We start from the raw sequence: 21,617 nt of genomic DNA, 5'->3' as shown, positions 1-21,617 counted from the left end.
AGCTTTATAACTGCCCACCAGTAGAGACTTTGGTACCTAGGGGGTTAGACAGCAGTTGTACAGTGGTTTTAAGAATCTAAGTGGTGCCTAAATGTTGGACTTCAATACCTTCATGAATCTGGCCCTATGGGACTGCATAGGTGGCACAAGCCTATGGCCATCAATATGTAATGATCTTAGTCTAAAAAATTACAAGTTGTTGAGCATGTCATCAACTCCCTGTGAGGTCAATGGAGATTGACAGCACTCATCAAGCCCCAGGAAGTACTGAGCACCTTACAGAAATAGGTACAGAACACTACTGTTATGAGCTGCATGAAACACTGTTAGAGGTTGAGTTAAAACCGGATTGAAAGTGGGTGAGAACTCAACATTCAATCAATCTGTCAAGCTGAGTTAATCAGAAGCCCCCCACCTCAGGCAAAAGGGAGTTGGCTAGGACTGGCTGGGCAAGCCTGGAGGGCTTTTCCTGAGTATGGCTATAGGGAGGTATGGAAGGTGGAACTTATAGAAACTGAGAACCAGAGGCCGAAGCAAAATGCAAGGAAGCCAAGCAGTAGTCTCTGAGCAATGTGTCCCTGAAGAGGAGAGAGGGGGAAAAAAAAAAAATATCAGAGAGCATGTTTGAGTCTGTTTGGTAAAGAGACTAGGGCTGTAAGCTAAGAAACTGGTCTTCGTGGTCTTGGTTCCTCCTGCAGAGAAGCAGGAGGTTGCATTCCTTGTAAATGAACAAGATGGCATCAAAGAAAATACCAGACTCCATCAATTTCTACATCCAACTGGAACATCGCCCCTGCTCTGAACTTTGACTAGTCCTGCAGGCTGAAAAGGGGCAATGCTACCCTGCTCTAGTGTGTGTAACAGACAGAATGAACAACAGCAGCTTTAGCGGAATGCTTAAAAGCTCTCAGGCTGACATCACTGATCAACATCTTCATGCCAAAGAGTGGATGACAGCTGTACACAGACTGAGCACACTGGCTTTTGTCACTCTGAAACTACACTAGGCGACTGGTGTCCACATTCAGGAGAGACTGAATGCAAAGGTCAGTCTTTGAAGAAGACAACGAGGAGTAGCCCCTTAAAGGCCACTTCTATCTCTGCTACAGAGGAAAATGTAAACATTAAAAAGAAAATTGTTACGTGCTCTATCAGGGAACCAGACCATTATACTTGCAAGAGATGGCCTCAATTACATCTTTGGCCTTTTCTGTCTATGAACCTATGAGACAGAATGTAAAGAAGAAGAAAGAAAGAAAAAAGTGTCCACATTGTCTAGTTCAGGGATAGCCACAGTGCGTCACACAGATCACACAAAGCCCTCCAACACTCAACATTCCGCACATTGTAATTCTGCACAAAATAAATGGCCAGATTTTATTCTCTCCACAGCTGCTATGATACAGTAACAGTTTGACAGGCCAGCACCGGCTTCCATTTGACTTTTGCTCTGCTCACCTCCTGCAATGTGTTTGGATAAAAAAGTCCTTATTTAAAAAAAACAAAACAAAAAAACCCATAGAAGAAAGTCACATGAGGGGCACTCCCTACCTAAAGAGGATTCTTTGTCTATGGCATTTTTCTTTTCTACTTCAAGCAGGACGTGGTTGCTATTTAACTTCTCAAGACCTTTTAATGACATTAGCTTGCCTGCCAGCAATCTGAAGATTTGCTTCCATAAGCCGATCTCAACGCCTGTAGGGCATACATGTTTTCTAGCCCATTCTCTTTATAAATCAAGTGTCTCCCCTGGTCATTGCATGAGAGCACAAACCAGCAATTTCTAATGTGTTTCAGAAGCTTATTCAATAAATTGCATCCCCATCCACAAGCTGCTAAAGATGTCAGAGCCCAATCAATATTTTTCCTTCTCAGAGAGAGATTTCTCCAAGTTCACCACTGTGTGCGCCCTCCAGATTAGCTTGCTTGAGTCTGACCACATTCTGCTTTCCACTTTGGATTAGGAAATAAACCTGTTGCACTTCATGGAATATAAAGTTTTAATTTACAGTGCATGGATCAGCAGTTCTTCATAACAAGCAGGAAAAGGGTCAAAATACAATTCTGACCATATAGCAAATCAACATTCATCTCTTTCCTTCACAGAAACACATGCCAGGATCTTTTTTAAATTATAGAAAATTATATAAAAATGAAAAGTATTCCAAGGTTTCAGGTGTCCCCTACAATTCCAGGTCTTGTCAGAGGGATTTTTAATAAAACATTATTGCTGTATGCAGTGGCAATAACGAAAATTTTCAAACTTACCCGTACAGTAACTTAAAAAAAATAAGAAAAAATCCTCTTGTAACCTAACCCCATAAAAACATAAGATATGTTGAGTTAAAGCTGTTATAGCCTCTTTAACCAATGCATTACAACACATGTGGTCCTTTATCAGAGGATCTTACATACCATATGTACTACTGTAGCCAAACAAATAGAGTAAATTAAAGAGGGTAAGTTAAGGACACCACGTCAAACTAAATTAATATTTTCCTTATGCTGTGGGCTTATGGTGCAGTGCTACTTTCTTGTATAGTTGGATCTTAAATTCACATTTTCAAGCCTATTTGCCAGAACTGCAAAACAATTTAATAGATTAAAAAGGCTTAACAAGCAAGAGATGAGGCTCAGATGTGTTCAGTTAGAAAGATAAAAAAATCAAATGTAATATAGCTCCTCAGTAACTTTATTTTTTAAGCAAACACTTCTTCCATAGCAAGAAACCAATTGGTTCCTATTTGTTTAGGACTTTGTGCCTGAAAAATCAGGGATACTGATGTCATTTTTCAAGTTAAAAAAAGGATGCTTCATTGCTACTAAGGAAGTCAAAGGAAATCTCTGCATAACTATATGTCAGGAGGGACATGGGCCCTGAGTAGGAGTGTGTGTTATACCTACAAATGTCAGACTCAGTACGTGGTACAGACATCATCTGAAAGGACACTGCAAGTGCATTCACGTTCATACAGTATGATACTGGGTTGCAGGCCCCTTGCAAAAGCAAGGAGGAACCTATCAAATTAGCAAGGAACAGAGTGCTGGCTGCTAAAGAGCACATACTGAAGTAATGACTGTGAAAGAACAAAAAGCTCTTCCATTTGAATACACTGTAAAACACAACAAAGCAAGAGCCTTAGACATACTACTACTTACACTGATCTCACCCAAGAATATATTGATTCACTCATCCCCGTAGGAACGAGAAAGGCATTCATTTTGCAGCTATCTCTGCAGTTGGTATACACAAAGGGAATTAGAGAAGTCGTGGGCAGCACTGAATTTCACATTGTTAAAGGCAATATGGCTGCAACTTACACAATCTGTAGGCATTAGCTCTTGCTCCTGTTATTACTGTTAATATCTGTAATATAGCCTTAGCTAAGCCTCTTACAATCCAGCGAGTTAACATTGTCCTTTGCAGAGCAGCATAGGGAGTACTCTGTAGCCTCTATAGCTTGTAAAGCTCCTTGATGAAGGGATCATGCTTCCTTCTCTGTTTGGAAAGCACACCAGACATGATGGGCCCTGCCAGAAATACAGAATTTTAATATTGATCACAAATTGCAGTACAATGTATACTAGATACACTGCTTTTTATGCAAGACAGTGTTTTCCTGCAATCTCATCCAAATTAGTATCCTGCAGGCTTTTGAAACCTTACTTCCTAATGTTAGTCTAGAGGCCTAAAAATATTACACAACTCACATGTAAGCATTCATTTCCACAAACGCCATCAAGTCTACCCCTTCAGACTATAACACCAGGGAAGCCTCTTTGTTCTAAGGCTTTGCATGCTGCACTGTTCCAACAGTGTCACTGTCTTGTAACTGAGTGGTGCTGTATTGACACAAATAGAAACACCTGCGAGAGGAGCTAAGCAGCTGCATCTCCCATTAAAGGGAGCCGGAAATGTAGGTGCTCAGTACCACCCTGTGAAGCCAACAGGAGTTTTGCTGTTGATTTCTATCGGAGTAGAATGGAGACTCTTTGTGAAGAATCAGCCTTGGTTTCATGTAAGCTCTTTGGGATAGGGGCTGTCTTTTTATTCTCTGGCAGTACAGCACCTAGCAGACGAGGCTTCCAGGCACTACAATAATAGAAATAAATAATAATGAAAAATGTCTCAACCAATTAGCAAAGAGGGTGGACAGAAGAGAGCACAGCTGGACACTACCCACAAATGAAATCCACAAGAAACATGAGCTCAGACGTAGGAATGTTACGCTATCCTTTTTGGAGCTGATTACCTGCAATAGTGGTTTGATACAAAGTTCATTATTTTACAGAAAGGAAGACATGGTCCCTTCCTTCTGGCGCTTAATATCTAAACGACTTCACCTTAATGAGACATTATAGGATTATCGTAAGAGGAGGAAGCCATCTGTTTTGTGAAAACTTGTCCACCACATTTTTTTCATCGTCTATAAAGAGACGGCTGCTAGTGACATTCACTCAGTCCTGACCTCAGGCAGCGTGGTTTGGTCATATTATGAACTGGTGCAAAAAGGTGGCAGCCAGATGCATGCTTCTCAATATCTAACCAATCTGCATATATTTTCAAATGACTGTTTTGATTTTTAGTCCAGCCCCAGAGCGCTCTTGAAGAAAGGGGGCATCCACACACAATAGCTTTCTTCTCTAAGCAACTTTATCAGCAGCAGGAAAACATTACACCCCTTCCTAATGCCCTACACCAAGCCTAACCACAGACTCATGACAAATATTAGAAAGTAAACAAACGTCGAGAAAAGAAGCATCTTTCCACAGTTACCCTTAATTCAAGGATGTAGACACCATCTTTTTTACCCCATAAATGCTTCTCACAAACCATCATTTAAAAAACATTCTAACATTAAATCAGACAGCTCTGAGGAGGCGGTGGCCTGTTGGTGGATTGTGGGATGTAACCATCTGGAGAGGAGAAATGGACAGACTGCTGCTTCTTTGCCAACTAGATGATAGCAATGCGGGGCAACTTCCCTATGACAAAACAGGCCATGCCTTGATGGCAAGAACGCAAACATCCATTTACCAAAAAAACTTCATCCAAATGAGACATTTTAATGCCAAAGCAATCACTGTGTATGGTACAGCTAAATACAGAGCAAGTAATGATCCTGCATGAGGCACAACATAGGTAAATGACATAAACCTTTCTAATTTGGATTCTTATTATTCCCTCGTTAAAAGAGCACATGAAGTACTATACAACTTAAAAACGGTTATTATACATAATTTAGTGAAACAATCACACCAGACAGGTCCTATAAGCCAACAATTTACAGAAGGAAATAAATATATATATTTTTAAAAATGTAACACTGGACAGTTATACTCTATTTCACAAGGTTTTCAAGAAAATGCGACTAAAAATTGCATTGACACAATGCCCCTTTTTAGTGGCCAACTCCAATTCCAACTGAGTGACACAGAACAGGCTGTAAATACTGCTTCTTCAGCCACATTTGCAGTGAATAAGTTACTGCCTAAGACACATGGCAATGAAAGTTCAGCTCATTAACCTTTCCTCACTGTCTGTCACAAAAACAGCAAGGAGTATCAGGTTTGTGCCCCCAAGCAGACAGACTCCATGTGAACTGGCAACTTCCTTCAGTTCTTACCTTTTCTTTTTTTTTTGGTGTGTTTATGCAGCAAGCTTATCAACAAGCAATTGCACTGAGTGCCTTTGCAAGAGCACTCATTGCTGTACTAGCCTATCTCCTTTAGCGTGGCATTTATACACTGTGCCCTTTGCTGTTTTCTCTGGAGGTAGCGCACTCGGGCATCCTGTATTGATTTATCATCATTCCTTTTCTCCATCTTCTTTGCAGAGTCATCTTTTATTTTTTCTACAGAAAAACAAAACAGTACAATTGTGTGTCATAAATGCCACTTCCACCCCCCGACTTCACACTCATAGGGTTAGCTGATCAACTAAAACCAACAGAAGCTCAAATTTTTCAAGTGCTGCTCTCAGTCATGCCAATGGATGATCCAACGACCTCCAGAAGAGACAAACGGCAAAGTAACTAGGACGTCCTTTCTATGGAAAAACTAAAGTCTCAAAGACAAATATACTGTATATCCAGCTACACTTAAGTTATAGAAAAATCTTACCCTCAACCCTCTTGTCAATATTTGCACGTGCGATCACCCCTAGAATATATCTGGATCATGTTGGTTTTACTGTAACTGAGCCTTTGGGCCTCAAGTTCTATGCATTTGTTACTTTTCTATGCTACCTCTTCCATTTTGAAAAAAAATACAAAAGGCTTGGGAAAAATGCCTTTCTGGATTTATCTTGAAAGGAGAAGAAAATAAAAATGGAGGTAGATCCCTCTTCCAGGACTTCTCTCTTACAAATGAAAACTCTCTCCTGCTCCCACTGAGCTATCTCAGATCATGGCAGTGGATGACTTCACCTGCCTGATTGTATTGGAGAAACATGAATTATTTGTCATAACATTAAAATGATTTTGATTTATATTTTCTTTTCTTTTTTTTTTTTACAATTACTCTTTTAATTAAGGGAAGTACTGATGGTAAAACATGCTATCTTGAAGCCTGAAGTTCCCTATTTATCCACAGGTCAGGTACAGCACAGGCTGTGACAGTTCACGATTCCCTCACAAGGCCCTGCCAGCGTCTCTCAAATCCGTGTCTGGAAAGGGCAGCTCAGGGGTGAAAGGGCCCTTTCAGTACTTGGCTTCTCTACTGAACCCGCTGACAAAAGAATTCAGAGAATGTCAAGCTGCTGAATCAGTTAATATGCACCAGTTTAATTAAACACAGACCATTATTTTTAAATCAGGTGTTAAACTTTGTGGACGTTACTTTGCTGACAATGAATTTCTGATGCTCTCCCCCCTCACCCTACCCCTTTTTCTTTCTCATCTGTAATATTGTAGCTATTGGAATTTTTCTCTGACAATATCAGGTTAACAAATAATTATACTCTCTACAGTAGGGGAAATACCCTTTCCAAACCTCAAGTAACTTGTGAAAATAGGTGTTCATGTTCAAAATGCTTTTCTTCCAGTTACAGGAGTGTGCACAGCTAATGTTACTGACAGAAGACAAAAATCAAAAGAGGTGTGGCCAGGTTAACAAATATGAAGTCACTAGCCTAGATGCTGCAATACTCAGTATGCTTATGCCATCTCTCTCATTCACAGCCCCCTAATATGGCGAAAATAGGCAGTCGTCAATTTCTGATTCAGGTTTATGGAAAGCTAAGTCCAGTTTGCTCACCATACTGTCGTTTGAGGTCTTCCTTGTTTTTCCACTTGGTTATTTCCTCCTCGGTCACCTCTTCCCGTGCCACACTGCTCAGTTCATACACATCAATTTCATGTAACTTGGGCAACAAGTCTTTGACCCACTCATAGCGAATAGGACACACCATCCTCACATAAATTTTAGATGTGACCAGGACATCATGGAAGATGATCCATTCAGGTTGAAGTTCCTGGTCATGGAGCTAAAGGTAAAGTTATTCACATTTTTTCAGATTACTATCTTGATTTTCTTTCAATAAATGTGCTCTGCAGATTGACAGCAGAAAAAACACGGGTCCTAATTCAGATTCTTGCCACAAACTGGTTAACAGCTAAACCCTTTTGTCTTGCTCTCCTCCACATTCCCTTTTGAGAAGTTATATTTAATCCTTCATGCCTTCCTATGGCTTTTACTTTGGAAAGCTGAAACATCCAATTTTTAACCAAACTAATTCAGAACCTAGAGTTGCCTTCAGTAACATTTATCAATAATGGTTTTCATTTCTAGAGCATCTTCCAGAGGAGGATCTCCAAGTACTTCAGACACATGAATGGATTAATCCTCTTAAAAAAGCCTGTGAGGTAAGTTAATAATTATCTCCTTGTTGCAGACGGGAAAACTGAGGTATAGAAGTTAGTGACTTGCCCAAAATTGCACAGAAAGTCAGTGAGAGTCAGAGCCCGAATTCAGATCTACTAACTTTTCAAGTTCTGGGTTATAGCCACTAGATTACATTCCCTTCACAAACCAAACATTTGTATGGATTCTGATTCTGTGCGACTCCCTAAGGAAAGATGTGGTATAGGCTAGTGTCTTACAGTATGGAGGCTGTGTACAATATTCCATATGGCCAGAAGCTAGCTTCAATCTTACACCAGGAACAAGCAAGCCAAAGATCAGGGAAACAATTTGCATAGCCTGCTTTGTTTTCCCATTTACCTGAAAAAAACACCCAGACAACTATTAGCAGAAGTAAGTAACTTACTGCTGATGAAGGATGAAGATGGACTATGCTACCATGTCCGTCCATCGTGCAGAATGTCCTGCCTGCGGACCTAAAAGCATGAGGAATATTTTTATATCCAGTGACATGCTTAGCTGTGCTTAGACAGCAACATAATCTAAAAAGAGCAGCAGCAGGATAGGAGAAAATGGTTGCATAGAAAAAATAAACTTTCCAGAAATAAGTGTAAAAACTAGATACGGATTAAAACATCTCTTTATACATCATTAACTCTCTTTTCAGTCCAAACTTTTGATTCTGTGACAAATATGGTTTTAGATTCCATCTTGCTGACAGATGATCATGCTGACATCCACAAAGCCCTTTACAAATATTAGCTAGGCTTCCCAAAGCCCCCTGCAAGGTGAGTAATTAAGTATTATCTCCCCACATTTCACAGATATGGAGACTGAGATACCAAGAAGTTAAATAATTTGTCCAAAATTACAATGAGAGTCAGTGGCAGAGCTGGCCCTGGAAATTAAGACTCCTGGCTCCCAGTCCTGCACTCTGACAGCTCCTCTCCTGCTGTAACAAGTGAAGTTGACCCTTTTAATAAGCTGTGGTACAGTCTTGCGACTATTTGTTTTGATTTATAATCACATACTAACAAATGTGGCAAATCTTTTCCATGCAATTCCCAAAACTCCACTCCTTACCTTCTGGCTACATTGGTGAAGTACCCCGTGCACAGACATCTTCGGAGTATCTCATTTTTGGAGCCATCAAAATGCTCTCTTGGGAAGTCTGACAGCTGTATAAAGAGCAGCACAAAATGGATTAGTGTCTTTGTTAAAGGAAAATTGGTCACACTTTTCCCCACTCAGGAGCTTAAACCTTGTGTTTCACACTTCATAGTCAGCTATTTTATATTACCTTCCTTTTGTCCGTTCCTACCATTACACCACAAATTTAGGATTAGGCTACAATGAGGTGTGTACTTATTAAAAAAAAAAAAAACCTAAGAAAATGAGTTTAGATTAGGACAAAGATGGTGGCCATCTAGTGAAGACTCCATACTGCAGTACACATCTAACACAGGCACTTGTGCAAAGACAAATACCACTAATTTACATTAGAAGGAAGTTTGTTCACCTGTTTAAGCTTACTGGTTATTTCCTGAAGTTGTGCTTCCACACTAAAAGCAGATTTTAAAGCTCTGAAGTGGACCCAGTGTTTCTGGCACCAAGCTACAGGAGACTTGCTAGGAATAGAGATACTGGTGTTATAATGAGGCCTTTCGTAAGTGGAAGGCAGAAAGTTGCTATTTTTTATTATGGTTGTACACAGAAGACAAACATTCAGATATTTTGTAAATTCAGACAGCAGATTCCTTGTACTGTACATATATTACAGTATGCAAAAATCTGCATCTGGGTATGAGCACATGTACATATAGATGGGCTTTAGACAATAAATGTACAATAGAACTCCCAGTTGATATCTTCTGTGTATTGAATAAATACCTATTCATAAGTACCTTGATTTGCACTGTTCAAAGATGTTTAAAAGGGTTGCAAAATCATTGCATCCTCCTGCCTCTAATGACAGCTCCTGGTGGCGGAGTTCTGCTTCCTTTTGTTTCAGAAGGTCACCTGAGGAAATACTAAGTTATATTTCACTTTAACAAATTCAATTTTCATTTGTCACTCCTACCTTAGTTTTCTATAATCTCTCTAAGGTGCAGCTAAAAGTCTTGGCTCTTTATTTAGATTATTTTAAGACTCATTTCTTTCCCTCCCACCCCCGGCCTCAGTTTTGTCTCTCCCACTTCTGAGAACATGAAGCTGCTGCTAAGGCTGTGATTAAAACTGTCAGCCAGCACTAGAGATGTAGCTTTGATGCAAGTGCTAAACTCTCTCCTTGGGAAAGTAAGTGAGTATTGTTCTCTCTGATGATCAATTCTGAGTTGTCATGTAGAATGACGACATGAAAATATACAGAAGCAACAGAGTTTAAAGAAAGAAAAGGAGTACTTGTGGTACCTTAGAGACTAACCAATTTATTTGAGCATAAGCTTTCATGAGCTACAGCTCACTTCATCGGATGCATTCAGTGGAAAATACAGTGGGGAGATTTATATACATAGAGAACATGAAACAATGGGTGTTACCATACACACTGTAACCAGAGGGATCACTTAAGGTGAGCTATTACCAGCAAGGGGGCGGCGGGGAGAAACCTTTCGTAGTGATAATCAAGGTGGGCCATTTCCAGCAGTTGACAAGAACGTCTGAGGAACAGTGGGGGGTGGGGGATAAACATGGGGAAGTAGTTTTACTTTGTGTAATGAACCATCCACTCCCAGTCTCTATTCAAGCTTAAGTTAATTGTATCTAGTTTGCAAATTAATTCCAATTCAGCAGTCTCTCGCTGGAGTCTGTTTTTGAAGTTTTTTTATTGAAGAATTGCCACTTTTAGGTCTGTAAACAAGTGACCAGAGAGACTGAAGTGTTCTCCGATTGGTTTTTGAATGTTATAATTCTTGACGTCTTGATTTGTGTCCATTTATTCTTTTACGTAGAGACTGTCCAGTTTCACCAATGTATGTAAAAGAATAAATGAACACAAACCAGTTGGAGAACGCTTCAATCTCTCTGGTCGCTCAATTAAAGACCTAAAAGTGGCAATTCTTCAATAAAAAAACTTCAAAAACAGACTCCAACGAGAGACTGCTGAATTGGAATTAATTTGCAAACTGGATACGATTAGGCTTGAATAGAGACTGGGAGTGGATGGGTCATTACACAAAGTAAAACTACTTCCCCATGTTTATCCCCCACCCCCCACTGATCCTCAGATGTTCTTGTCAACTGCTGGAAATGGCCCACCTTGATTATCACTACAAAATGTCCTCCCCCGCCCTCCTGCTGGTAATAGAGCACCTTAAGTGATCACTCTGGTTACAGTGTATATGGTAATACCCATTGTTTCATGTTCTCTATGTATATAAATCTCCCCACTGTATTTTCCACTGAATGCATCCGATGAAGTGAGCTGTAGCTCATGAAAGCTCATGCTCAAATAAATTGGTTAGTCTCTAAGGTGCCACAAGTACTCCTGTTCTTTTTGCGAATACAGACTAACACGGCTGCTACTCTGAAACCAGAGTTTAAAGAGTTTCTAGAAATCAAGTGAGTGGAAGATTTCATCATCTGAGCAGCAGGCCCTCACATTTCAGATGAGACCAAAAAAACAGGGCCTGCTGCTGCTATTCATGGGCAGTTTCATTTACCCTGTTGAACCTAACTTATGTCATGAAGTCCAGATAACATGGCGATGGACAGATAAAATAAATCAATAGTTTGACATAAAACTCAACCCACGAGTCCACAGAAACCTTCATGTAACTGCAAAGAAGGTGTCATGCCAAAGAAATAACATTTCAGAACTTTGACCTCAAATTTTGAGCCCCAAAGGACTACCCAACCCCAAGTATAGATAGATATGGGCTACTTTAGGCCAATGCAGTATGCTGCTGCACTTCCCCAGGCCCTGACCACACATACATTCAGGTATTTAATTTCAAACACATGTGGCTCCACTGAAGTCAACAAGAGTACTCATGCACTTAGCTTTAAGCACATGAGTAAGTATTTGCAGGATGTGAGCCTATGCCATGATCCTTTGTTTCCAGATTGACAGGTACACTGAATAACAGGGACTGGAGTCCCTGCACTAGTTTGTTAGCTGGCTGAAAAGGAAATGTGAACAAGCTGCAAAAGGAGCCAGAGGGAGAATGGGAAAGCAAAAATCAAGTCTATGGGAGTGTGAGGAACTGCAGAGTACCATCCAACAGCAAAAATCCTCTGATAGCTCACTTTCAAGGTGCTGAATGTCTGAACTGGCTTTTGCCGCTGTATCAACAAAAACGAGTTAATACGTTACAGAGATAACCAGACACTGACAATGAACACGAGCAGAAAGGACAAAGTTCTCCCTAAGACTTTGCTACACACACTTTTTTAAAAAGCAAGTGAGCTCAGTGCTAGTGAAAGGTTCTGATCTGAAAGCCCAGCAGAATTAAATCTTCTGGTTAGTCGCAGAATTGGCATAGGACCAGCAGCAGCAGTTCATGCTCCCCCCACACAGACTAATAATCCTGCCCCAGAGGGAACACTTCTAGGGCAAGTTCATTCTTTTAATCTAGTCAGCTCTTGGTCTCTCTCTGCAGATTGACCAAAAGTGGATCCAGGTAGCATCTGATGAGGTGTTATTTTTTGTTACAATACTAGATCTGCGCCTGCCAATTGCAACGGCATCTTTCAACAGTGACGCTCCCCAAGCTGCTACAGACAGCGTTTACGAAATACACTGGCTTAGGGTATGCAGCCATATCTCCCTCTGGTGACTGGGCTAGTTGAGGGTACAAGCTTGCTCCTTACTGACAGCTCAAGGGAGTCATTCTTTTAGCTCAAGTGATAGGAGCTTGTGTTTCTTTTGCTGGAGATTCCCAGATGATGATTCCTACTGATGACTGAAGTGTGTGTATGTGATGAGCTGTGGCTTCACATAACTAATGACATTAGGAATGGAAAACTAGTGAAGAAGTGAAAGACAAAATGCAAAAGGACATTAAGGACAAAGTTCTCCAGACTGAGCACTGGGTGTTGACCAACCACCTCCCAGCACACATTCTGCTCAGGATACAATTCATAACTTTTGAGGACCTGCTTCTGAAGAATGGGGTTTCTTACCAGGCCGTATGAAGACATTTTCCACAGACAACATCGCAGCTATGGGAAGCAACAGATCTTCGCAGTCAAGAGAAGCTGCCTTTATGACAGCACAGGTCAGGTTTGGAGGGAGAGGAAATTGCACCAAAAACTCTCCCAGTCTTGTCACGCGGCCTCTCCTTATTGGGAGGAAAAGATTCAAACATCAGATTGAACAGACTCAATCTGTAAGGCCAGAACATAGGTACAAGACCCAAGTAGCCAGGACATCTCCAACAGAGCCTTCATTGGCTCTTATACAAACACACACTCCCCAGAGGCCCAGAAGAGACAGAGGCCTAGCAAATCCAGACAGCAGATGATCCTCTAGCCTAAGCTCTCCCACAGCTTGCCCACGTCCTGTCCCATCTGCACTGTCAGTGGGGGTTTTGAGTGCAGGATTAGTGTGAAGAATTCTTAGAAGCCTAGGATAAGATGTGTGTGTGCTACTCTCTTAAGTATCATATAGGCCCCATACCCATTACTGTTATGTCTGGGTATCTCACACACTTTAGCATATTTAGCCTCACAACAGCCCTGTGAGGTGTTATCTTCCCCATTTTACAGGTGGGGAAATAAAGCACAGAAAGACTAAGTGACTTGCCCAACGTCACACAGGAAAATCTGGAACAGAGCAAGGAACTGAATCCAGGTCTCCTGAGTCCCAGGTTAGTGCCCCAACCAGTGGCCCATCCTTCCTCTTGGATCAGAACATTCTTTTCAGACTGAAAAATATTTAAGTTCATGCGCAAACTAATATATGTGCTCTACTGCTGAGGAAAATAATCTACTTTATGTTGCAACTCGTTAACAGTACAAAATTAAATCACAAAAACTTTTTGTAAGTACTAAGGTTGAAAAGGTAAAAAGTTTGTTTTTGCCCTTTTTACCTGTCAATAGCATCACACTGGTAAAGTTGCTTAAGAGCCTCTAAAATATGCCTCTCTTCAGGGCAGTCCAAATAGGGGAACCTACAAACAGAAAGGCTGGATAAATTCCACAGCTTGGGCTCAAGGTAGTTGGTTAAAGCTATAAGTGTTTTATATATTACAATACTCCTGGAATCCTTCAATACAGGTCAACAACCAAGGGGAAACTGTATGTGCACGTGTATATATAATAGTTACACATTTCTCTTTAATGAAGGAAATAGCTTCCATATCCCAAAAGAGCTCTGTCTGCACACACAAATATATCTATATTTACACACACACCCTGCACATGGGACCTTCACGTTAATTATTCCACCAGGGTCAAGTTTTAGGCATACAAACCTCAACAACGCTCCTTTAAAACACTAACAAAGATTACTGCTATTTCAGGAGCTAGTTTTGACAGATCCCCAAAGAGATCTAAAGCCTAAGACACAGCCTAACACTGGAGATTTTTAGGAGAACGACAGAAGAGTTGATGTTGTGGAATTGTCCCATTTGCCCTGATACCTAACTGTGTTCTTGGTACCAACATGACATAGCGTGCCAACCCCCTCTAATACGCATTGCCAAGACTCAGGAGGGAGATTACAATTGCCTCCACCATGGGTTACCTTATGACATCATGTACAGCAAGGCACTTCAAGGTCAAGATCACAGATGTAAGACTAGTTCTCTTTATCTCTGGGATCATGTGATTAGGCATACACTGATCCCAGAATTCCTTGCTGTACACCCTGTAGCATTTTCCAGGTGATGTCCTGCCAGCTCTGCCAGCTCGTTGCATTGCTTCACTCCTCCAAAAATAAGCAAAGAAAAATAATGCTGTGCATGTCAAAGTAGCCAAGCACCCTATAATTATGATCAACGATAGCAATTTGTGTGTCTCTGGATGAAGGATTTAATATATTGTACAGGAACCCTGCTATACAAAATGTAACAGCATGAAGAAGTGATATTGGGCAAAACTTCCTGAACTTCTTTCAATTAGTTGTGCTCAGTACCGAAAAGATGATGTGTAAATCATTTTCAGATTACAGATAATACATGGTGAGTTCTTCCTCACTGTTCATGATTAAAATTAATGTACCATGCTCTACTAAAATGTTTTATTTACTATCCCTGATGTTTTCTAAATATTGACCTGACAGAGCTGCAAATTAAAACTAAATGTGCTGCAGTGTCTCCAAGATCTCTCTGCTCTTCTTTATATTGGGAAAATTGGCAGTCACACAGTACATTCAGAGCAACTTTCAAAGGCAATCTGAGGAATTTTCTCAAACCAGAAAGTAAACTACCTTTCTTCTAACTTACTTTGAAATGGGAACCACCTCCAGTATGTCCAAGCCAACCCTGGGGTTATGATTTAACTGCTTCACAAATCCACTATCAACTACATACCTAAAAAAAATTAAAAATATCTTAAGATACAGGAAAAAGGACCTAGATCAGGTAGTGGCTTAGGTTCCTTATCCTTAGTCAATTAGTAACATGTCAGATGGAACACAGTTGGTCTGTAAATGTGGAAGCAGATAGTTTCACTCTGCTGGCCAATTACTGAACTACAATGGGATGAACCTTGAGGAAATTCTTCATATAGGGCTTGTCTACACAGAAATTACACTGATTTAGTTTCAGAGTAGCAGCCGTGTTAGTCTGTATCCGCAAAAAGAACAGGAGTATTCGTGGCACCTTAGAGACTAACAAATTTATTAGAACATAAGTTTTCGTGATTTAGTGGAATCAAAGTACTGGGTTTGGTTTCAAAATAAGATAAACCGATATTAAGAACTCTTTAAGCCTATTTAAGAGTGCCAGAGCAAAAGCGATGCATTAATTTATTAAACTGATTAAGAAACATTTCTGGTCTACATAAAGAGAAGAGTCACCTTACTGCAAAAGGGCATGTAATTACTCAGCAGGATCAGAACAACAGAAACAGGAAGGGGAGAACTGGATGAGGTTTTTCCAATTCTAATGCAACTTTGAGTCAGACCCTTGGTTACAGCTTTTACCAAGGACAGGAAATAGATACCTGATTCCATCAACTGTCAGAGAAGTTGCAGCAACGTTTGTGGATACAACACATTTTCTAATGCCTGGAGGAGGTGGCAAAAATATTCTTCTCTGCTGATCTAAAGAGAAAGAGTCCATCAATTAATCCTTTACGTCAGGATGCACAAAAGTCAAATTCCTACTCTAGAAAAGGACAAGATTACCCACTAAAGACAGAAAATTAATGGAGGTCCTTGGGTTAAAACTAAAAGTGAGCCAGGAGATGAATTTCAAAACAAGAACTGCTTTACAATAGTCTTTAATATACTTGTCGGGAACAACATCACCTCTTCCCTGTTGTTCCTTAAGAAAGTCTCTAGCTTAAGTGCTTTTAAGTGCAGCCCTTTTGAATAGCTCTTGTGCAAGAGAAATACAGACGTAGGGAACCAAGCAAAATGCCAGCTCAAAAAATGGAATGTTTAAGAAGGATTTAAAGCATGTTAAGAAACAACCTGAGGTCTAAGAAACCAAAGCAACTGGAGATCAATAGAATAAGTTTCCCATCAAAATTAGTTAAAACCTTAACATACTTACTGTAGGTTAAGATAAGATGGATTTTTTGGGTAACACCACATTTCCCTCGGTCTTATTTTGAAAGTCTCCTAAGGCACAGATGAGAATTGGGCATCTAACTTTCCTCTGTGCCTTTCAAAATCCCCCCCTAAAGTCATATGTTTATACTTAGATTGCAAGCTCTTTGGGGCATGGCCCATCTTTTTGTTGTGTGTTTATATATTGCCACGTTCGGGGGGAGGGGGGGTCCTAGGCACTAGCACAATAATAAAATAATGATGGCTTTCAAGCACTATCCTGGTACCTTTGGTGTTGTAAAAATAAATAACTCCTCTCTCATTCAACCCTCAGCAAATCTTTTTGGGAGGGAACAAGGTCTGCACCCTCCCCACATGTCTTCAACCAATATACTCCCTACAAAGGTTTCCAGGCTCTAAAATTGCTGACCTATTCTTCTCATGTATATTTATTCTGCCTTTCAGCATTCTACACATTGCACCCACACAATTAAATACCACATTCAAGATCATCTGAAGTGAAAACACACCTGTTTTTATAAGGGTCATGAAGCCTGCGTTTCTAAACCCTTCAAAATTAGGCAGTGACACCGCAGACTGACTTCGTTCAGTAATTTACACCTTCTATATAGGTGTAACACCACATTCTTTGTATCTTCTCTTGTATGTATAATCCTATTGCCACGTATCTTATTGGCAATACTTTTATCTTTTTTTTTTTTTTTTAAAAAAGGTAACTGTTGATTAAGATTAATTGGAGCAACACAACGGAGCAATTATGTCAAATCCCTTTTGTAACAGCTACCAAACATATTTTAATTGAAAATGGGTATCATATCTCCCCATAACAGACATTATCCACAAATTGAATGTGAAGCTTTTGAAACTATACTTTATTTTAAAAGCAAACCCTGGACTGAAAAGGAGAAAGACTTCCTGGCACTCAACACCCCCATTAGCCAGTTAAAGAGCAGAGTTAATGAGCTTTAACAATAATAATTCCATCCATTCCTTAGGTGGAAGGACAGTAGCTACAACAAGTATGACGGCAAGTATGACGATCCACTCATAGCTAGGGAATCCTCAGGCTTCTCGTTACGACACAAGAATTTTCCTTGATAGAAGCAGAAGAATGCAACAGCTTTACAAGAAAAGTTATGTGCGTTTTCAGTACAGGAAAGACAACATGTCATTATGAAAAGGTATTGACAGGATCTGACTATTTAATGGATTTTTGCCAACTGCCTTTATGAACCAGCACACAATACAATTCTTTTTTGTTACAGAAAATAATACCTTTTCCTATTGAGGCTGCAATGGGAATTTCAGAGAGGCAGAATGTCATCATCAGTGCTGAAGTTTGGCCAGGACATCAAAGCCAGCAAATTCTTGTGAACACCACTATGACATTTTTAATAACCACAAGTAGTCAGAACTTTGGGGTCTGGTACAAACTGAAAGACTGAACTTCCAGCAACACGGCATTCACTTTTTCCATGCTAGGACGGTCACTCAGGACTGATCTGGAGAGAAGGGCACTGCCTTCTAAGCCAACACTGCCACTTCCAGCAGCATATGGATTTTAATTCATGGTTCCCGAGCAAGAATTGACTTGGCCAGATTATGATTAGCTTGTGACAATACTGCTTTATTAATCTCTCAAACAGGTAAGCAAATATCTGGGTTGTTTCCATTCAAAATAAAAGTATTTGTCCACGATGTCCCATATAACCATTAACTGCAGCTAAAATCTGCATGAACTAAACATAACATTATGTTTAATTCAGTAAGCCTTACCTGTTGGCATTGACCCATACAATGGTAAGATAAGCAAACCTTCAACAGAACCATCTTGCACATCATAGCGGTAATCAATAGATTCCGCTTTTTGGAAAAGTAAGTTGCATGTTCTTTCTATCTCAGATTGTCCTAAAGCAAAATACAGAAGCACTTAAAATATAAACTATTTAGTGAGGACTTTACCTTGTTAGTTTGCAACAACTCTACACAATCTAGTCTTTTATACATACTATGGAGATGTCAGTACAACTGCGAGGGTAAAGGAAAATTAACTGGTCACTTGCAGTCTTTTCAAACTGGGATTTATGCTTAGGGTTTCTGTGCAACAGTGATGGTTTTGACATGTATTTTGTATCAGGTTTTATTAACTATTTCAGCAACCTGAATTATAAATTAACTGAGTTTTTGCCAGGAGGATTATTTAAGGAGCTTCTCTCTTCCAGAAGACAGCAGGGAAAACTTATACTGTACAAATATACAATGCATTGCTTCATTCTTCTACATGAACATAGAAAAACCAATCTGGAGTTTATCTTCTCTCCCATATTCGAAAGAGTTGATCAACTTGATTATTTTGTTTGTTTAAAGCCCCCTATGAAATCAGGGCGAGGTTCTGGTGTGCAAGGAATGTAAGAACAGGTCCACAGAAGAAAAGTGACACACCAGTCATTTTCTTTCCTCTTTTCAAATCCCATAAAACAAGATTTCATACTCCTGCTTCCCAGTGAGGCAAGCTGTGTAACTTTCTGTATAGAATCTCTCTTTTCCAAAGGGCAGAAGAGTGGATATATAACTAGATGTGGTTTATTTTCAACTTTTTGGCTTAGTCTTTATTATCTAATAACACCTCTCTCAAGGGACTATATCCTGCCCTGGTAGGGGGCTGGACTCTGATCTTGTTGTTCTGTACTTCTGTAACCACTAGTGACTACTGCCATCACACAATCCAAATCCTGAAAGACTGGATTTATAAAGGAATAGGGAGGTAGTTAGGGCATCTTTCTTCTGACCATTAGGATAGGACAGAAACATCAGGACTAGAGGCAATGTTAGAGGTATATAATAACCACAGTTGGAAAAGCTATCCAAACAGCTTTAGGATAGGATTTTTGGAAGTGCCTAAGTGACTTAGAAACAAAGTTCTTTTATCTTTCAATGGGACTTGTGGTCCTAAGCCTTTCGAAAATCCCACTCACAATCTTTAAAATCATTACATGTTTGCCACAGCCACTTTCTCTATATTTGCCTTCCGTGCCCTAGCTCAGTTGTGTATTGCTGCAGTGATGCATCTAGACACAGCTCTAATGCCCCCAGTGCCCACTGTTCTAGAATGATCTGGGCATTCAGCAGTAAAACAATTCTTTCTGTTGGCAAGGCCACTATTTGGCACAGGATAGAGTTTTTCCAGTAAAAAGGAATTCTCACCAGTCAGAAAAACCAAGATGTCTCCCGCTGACTCATTCAAGTGGATATCCAGGGTCACTTTTACAGCCTGAAACAAGCACCACTGACAGAATTATCTGCTGGAATTAGAGCTTTTCTCATCACTGGTTGTAACTGACAGTGTAAATCAATTCCCTCCTCCCACTTTCCACCACAAAAACTAGGAAGCTTGAGAAACCAGTCTTGCATGAAGTGTTTAATTCTTCATGCAGAGATGAGCTCCAATGCTCTTTAAGAGCTCATCATCATACAGCTAACAGAGAGAACATGGCAAACAGGCAAAGGAAAATAAGCAATACCTCTGTAACATAAGCAGAGCTTTCTGCATCCTTTGGGCCAAGCAGGCTGCAGAATATCTCCTTGATGGGATAATTCCTTCCTGGAATGTCCACCACTGTGCAGCCTCCAAAGAACTCTGAGAGCTTGTCTACCTCCAGGGTGGCTGACATCACCACCACCTTCAAGGCTTTCCTTCTCTTGGGAGGCTTCTTTTGTTGGAATAGTTTCTTCAGCAAGCCAAATAAAATGTCCTGAAAGAAAGAGTCACCTTACCTTCACAAGTCAACTCTTTGGAATACAAATGCCCACTGAAATACATGGGGAGGGGTTGATTTTATCCCAGAGCTACTGGTAAATGGGACAAAATTAAGCAATGTGCTTTGGGGGCACAAGTGCTTTAAAAGGTTTTTTCCTTCTTGTAAATATTCTGGTTGCTCTCTAAAGCTTAGCAACAAAATGCTTAGTAGGCTTAAAGAAACCCAAGTTTTTTTCCACAGCTCTGTAACAGCAAGCTGAATCAACACAGCTAAAATACCTTGCTTCTCATTCCTAATTCTCCCCTCAGTTGCAAAAAGACAACTGTTTTTAAAGCAGTGCCAACACTTTTTGTTAGTAGTTCCCCCACAGGAAAATGGCACTTCCTTGTGTTTGTGCTGCACTCAGAGGTGGTCTCTTTCCTCAGTTATTATGCATTAAATAAAAAAATGCCAAAAACTGAAGTAGGGAGAGGTGTGGGAAAAAATCAGATCCACAGGCTAACTGTCAGAAGAGTGCAACCCTTTCCCCCTCACACTCCCATCTCAGGAGAGACTTGTAAAGTGTAAATGTGCTTTGGTTTAATCCCTTTGATTTAATGCCAAAGTTTAATAGAATACTGGGACTTACAGTGACAGAACATAGTTATATTTTTTGCAACATTGATAACCGCAGCTGTATCAATGAAAATATGCTTGTAACAGGATTAAAGAAAAATGTCAAAACCGTGTGTGCTACAAACTACGCTGGGTAGTAGCCAATCTCATGGTTTCACCTAGCATGTTTGTTTAAAAAAAAATTCCCATCCACTTTGTGCAGTGGAACCTTGCTAGTAACTTTCATGCTGGAAAAACTGACAGCTTGACTGCTGTTTTTGAACAGAACAGCTAACAGTGCCAGGAAGAGTGTTGACGGGACTTTAAACTGTCAGATGTTGCAAATTCAGTAAATAAGAAGCCAGTTCATGCTGTAGTGAAGTCATAAGAATACACCAGAAGTAGAGAAGACCATTGGTTTCAGAGAAGAGCCTCACTCCCAGCCAGAAGGCCTTGGGGATTGTCCAACAGCCAAAGGAAGGAATAAGTAGATTACAACAGTGGAGACAGTCACCCAAACTGAATAGGCAAACACAGAAGCCCTACAACCTCCCATATACGAACTGTAAACCTCAATGCATTCAAAGAAGAAAAAAAACAGCCTATGCTACATGGACCTTCTCTATCTGGATGGTGCAGATAAGGGGGACAACACGTTTAATTATTAGAAGAGTGGGCAAAGGAGTCAGGACCCCTGGGTTCTAGTCTAACTTCTGACAACAATT

The 21,617-nt window shown here is 40.2% G+C and overlaps 1 protein-coding gene and 1 long non-coding RNA gene across 10 annotated transcripts in view; one reads left to right on the top strand and one right to left on the bottom strand.

The window, feature by feature from the left end:
* Nucleotides 1-1,106: 1,106 nt before the first annotated feature.
* DHX40 (DEAH-box helicase 40) overlaps nt 1,107-21,617 on the bottom strand; it is a 58,085-nt gene continuing 37,574 nt past the window's right edge. For 6 of the 9 annotated variants that reach the window (XM_073315186.1, XM_073315182.1, XM_073315185.1 and 3 more), the window contains 14 exons: nt 20,062-20,292; nt 19,745-19,811; nt 18,317-18,448; nt 15,970-16,069; nt 15,249-15,335; nt 14,549-14,731; nt 13,893-13,973; nt 12,985-13,142; nt 9,768-9,882; nt 9,383-9,491; nt 8,947-9,041; nt 8,270-8,339; nt 7,258-7,486; nt 5,048-5,855 (listed from right to left, as the gene is read on the bottom strand). In XM_073315186.1, the coding sequence (XP_073171287.1) occupies nt 5,716-5,855; nt 7,258-7,486; nt 8,270-8,339; nt 8,947-9,041; nt 9,383-9,491; nt 9,768-9,882; nt 12,985-13,142; nt 13,893-13,973; nt 14,549-14,731; nt 15,249-15,335; nt 15,970-16,069; nt 18,317-18,448; nt 19,745-19,811; nt 20,062-20,292 (1,797 nt within the window). In that variant the 3' untranslated portion in view covers nt 5,048-5,715. Of the gene's footprint in view, nt 3,532-3,711; nt 4,094-5,047; nt 5,856-7,257; nt 7,487-8,269; nt 8,340-8,946; nt 9,042-9,382; nt 9,492-9,767; nt 9,883-12,984; nt 13,143-13,892; nt 13,974-14,548; nt 14,732-15,248; nt 15,336-15,969; nt 16,070-18,316; nt 18,449-19,744; nt 19,812-20,061; nt 20,293-21,617 lie in introns of those variants that run through there. The other 3 variants (XR_012155360.1, XR_012155361.1, XM_073315188.1) reach the window with 3 other exon arrangements.
* On the top strand, nt 7,443-18,032 carry LOC140899543 (uncharacterized). Its single transcript, XR_012155379.1, has 2 exons — nt 7,443-7,865; nt 17,536-18,032. It is a non-coding gene; the product is annotated as an uncharacterized lncRNA (long non-coding RNA).

Source organism: Lepidochelys kempii, chromosome 17 (genome assembly GCF_965140265.1).
Source record: "Lepidochelys kempii isolate rLepKem1 chromosome 17, rLepKem1.hap2, whole genome shotgun sequence".
Classification (NCBI taxonomy): Eukaryota; Metazoa; Chordata; order Testudines; family Cheloniidae; genus Lepidochelys; species Lepidochelys kempii.
Note: the sequence above shows the minus strand (reverse complement) of the source record. Positions and strands in the feature narration are given on the sequence as shown.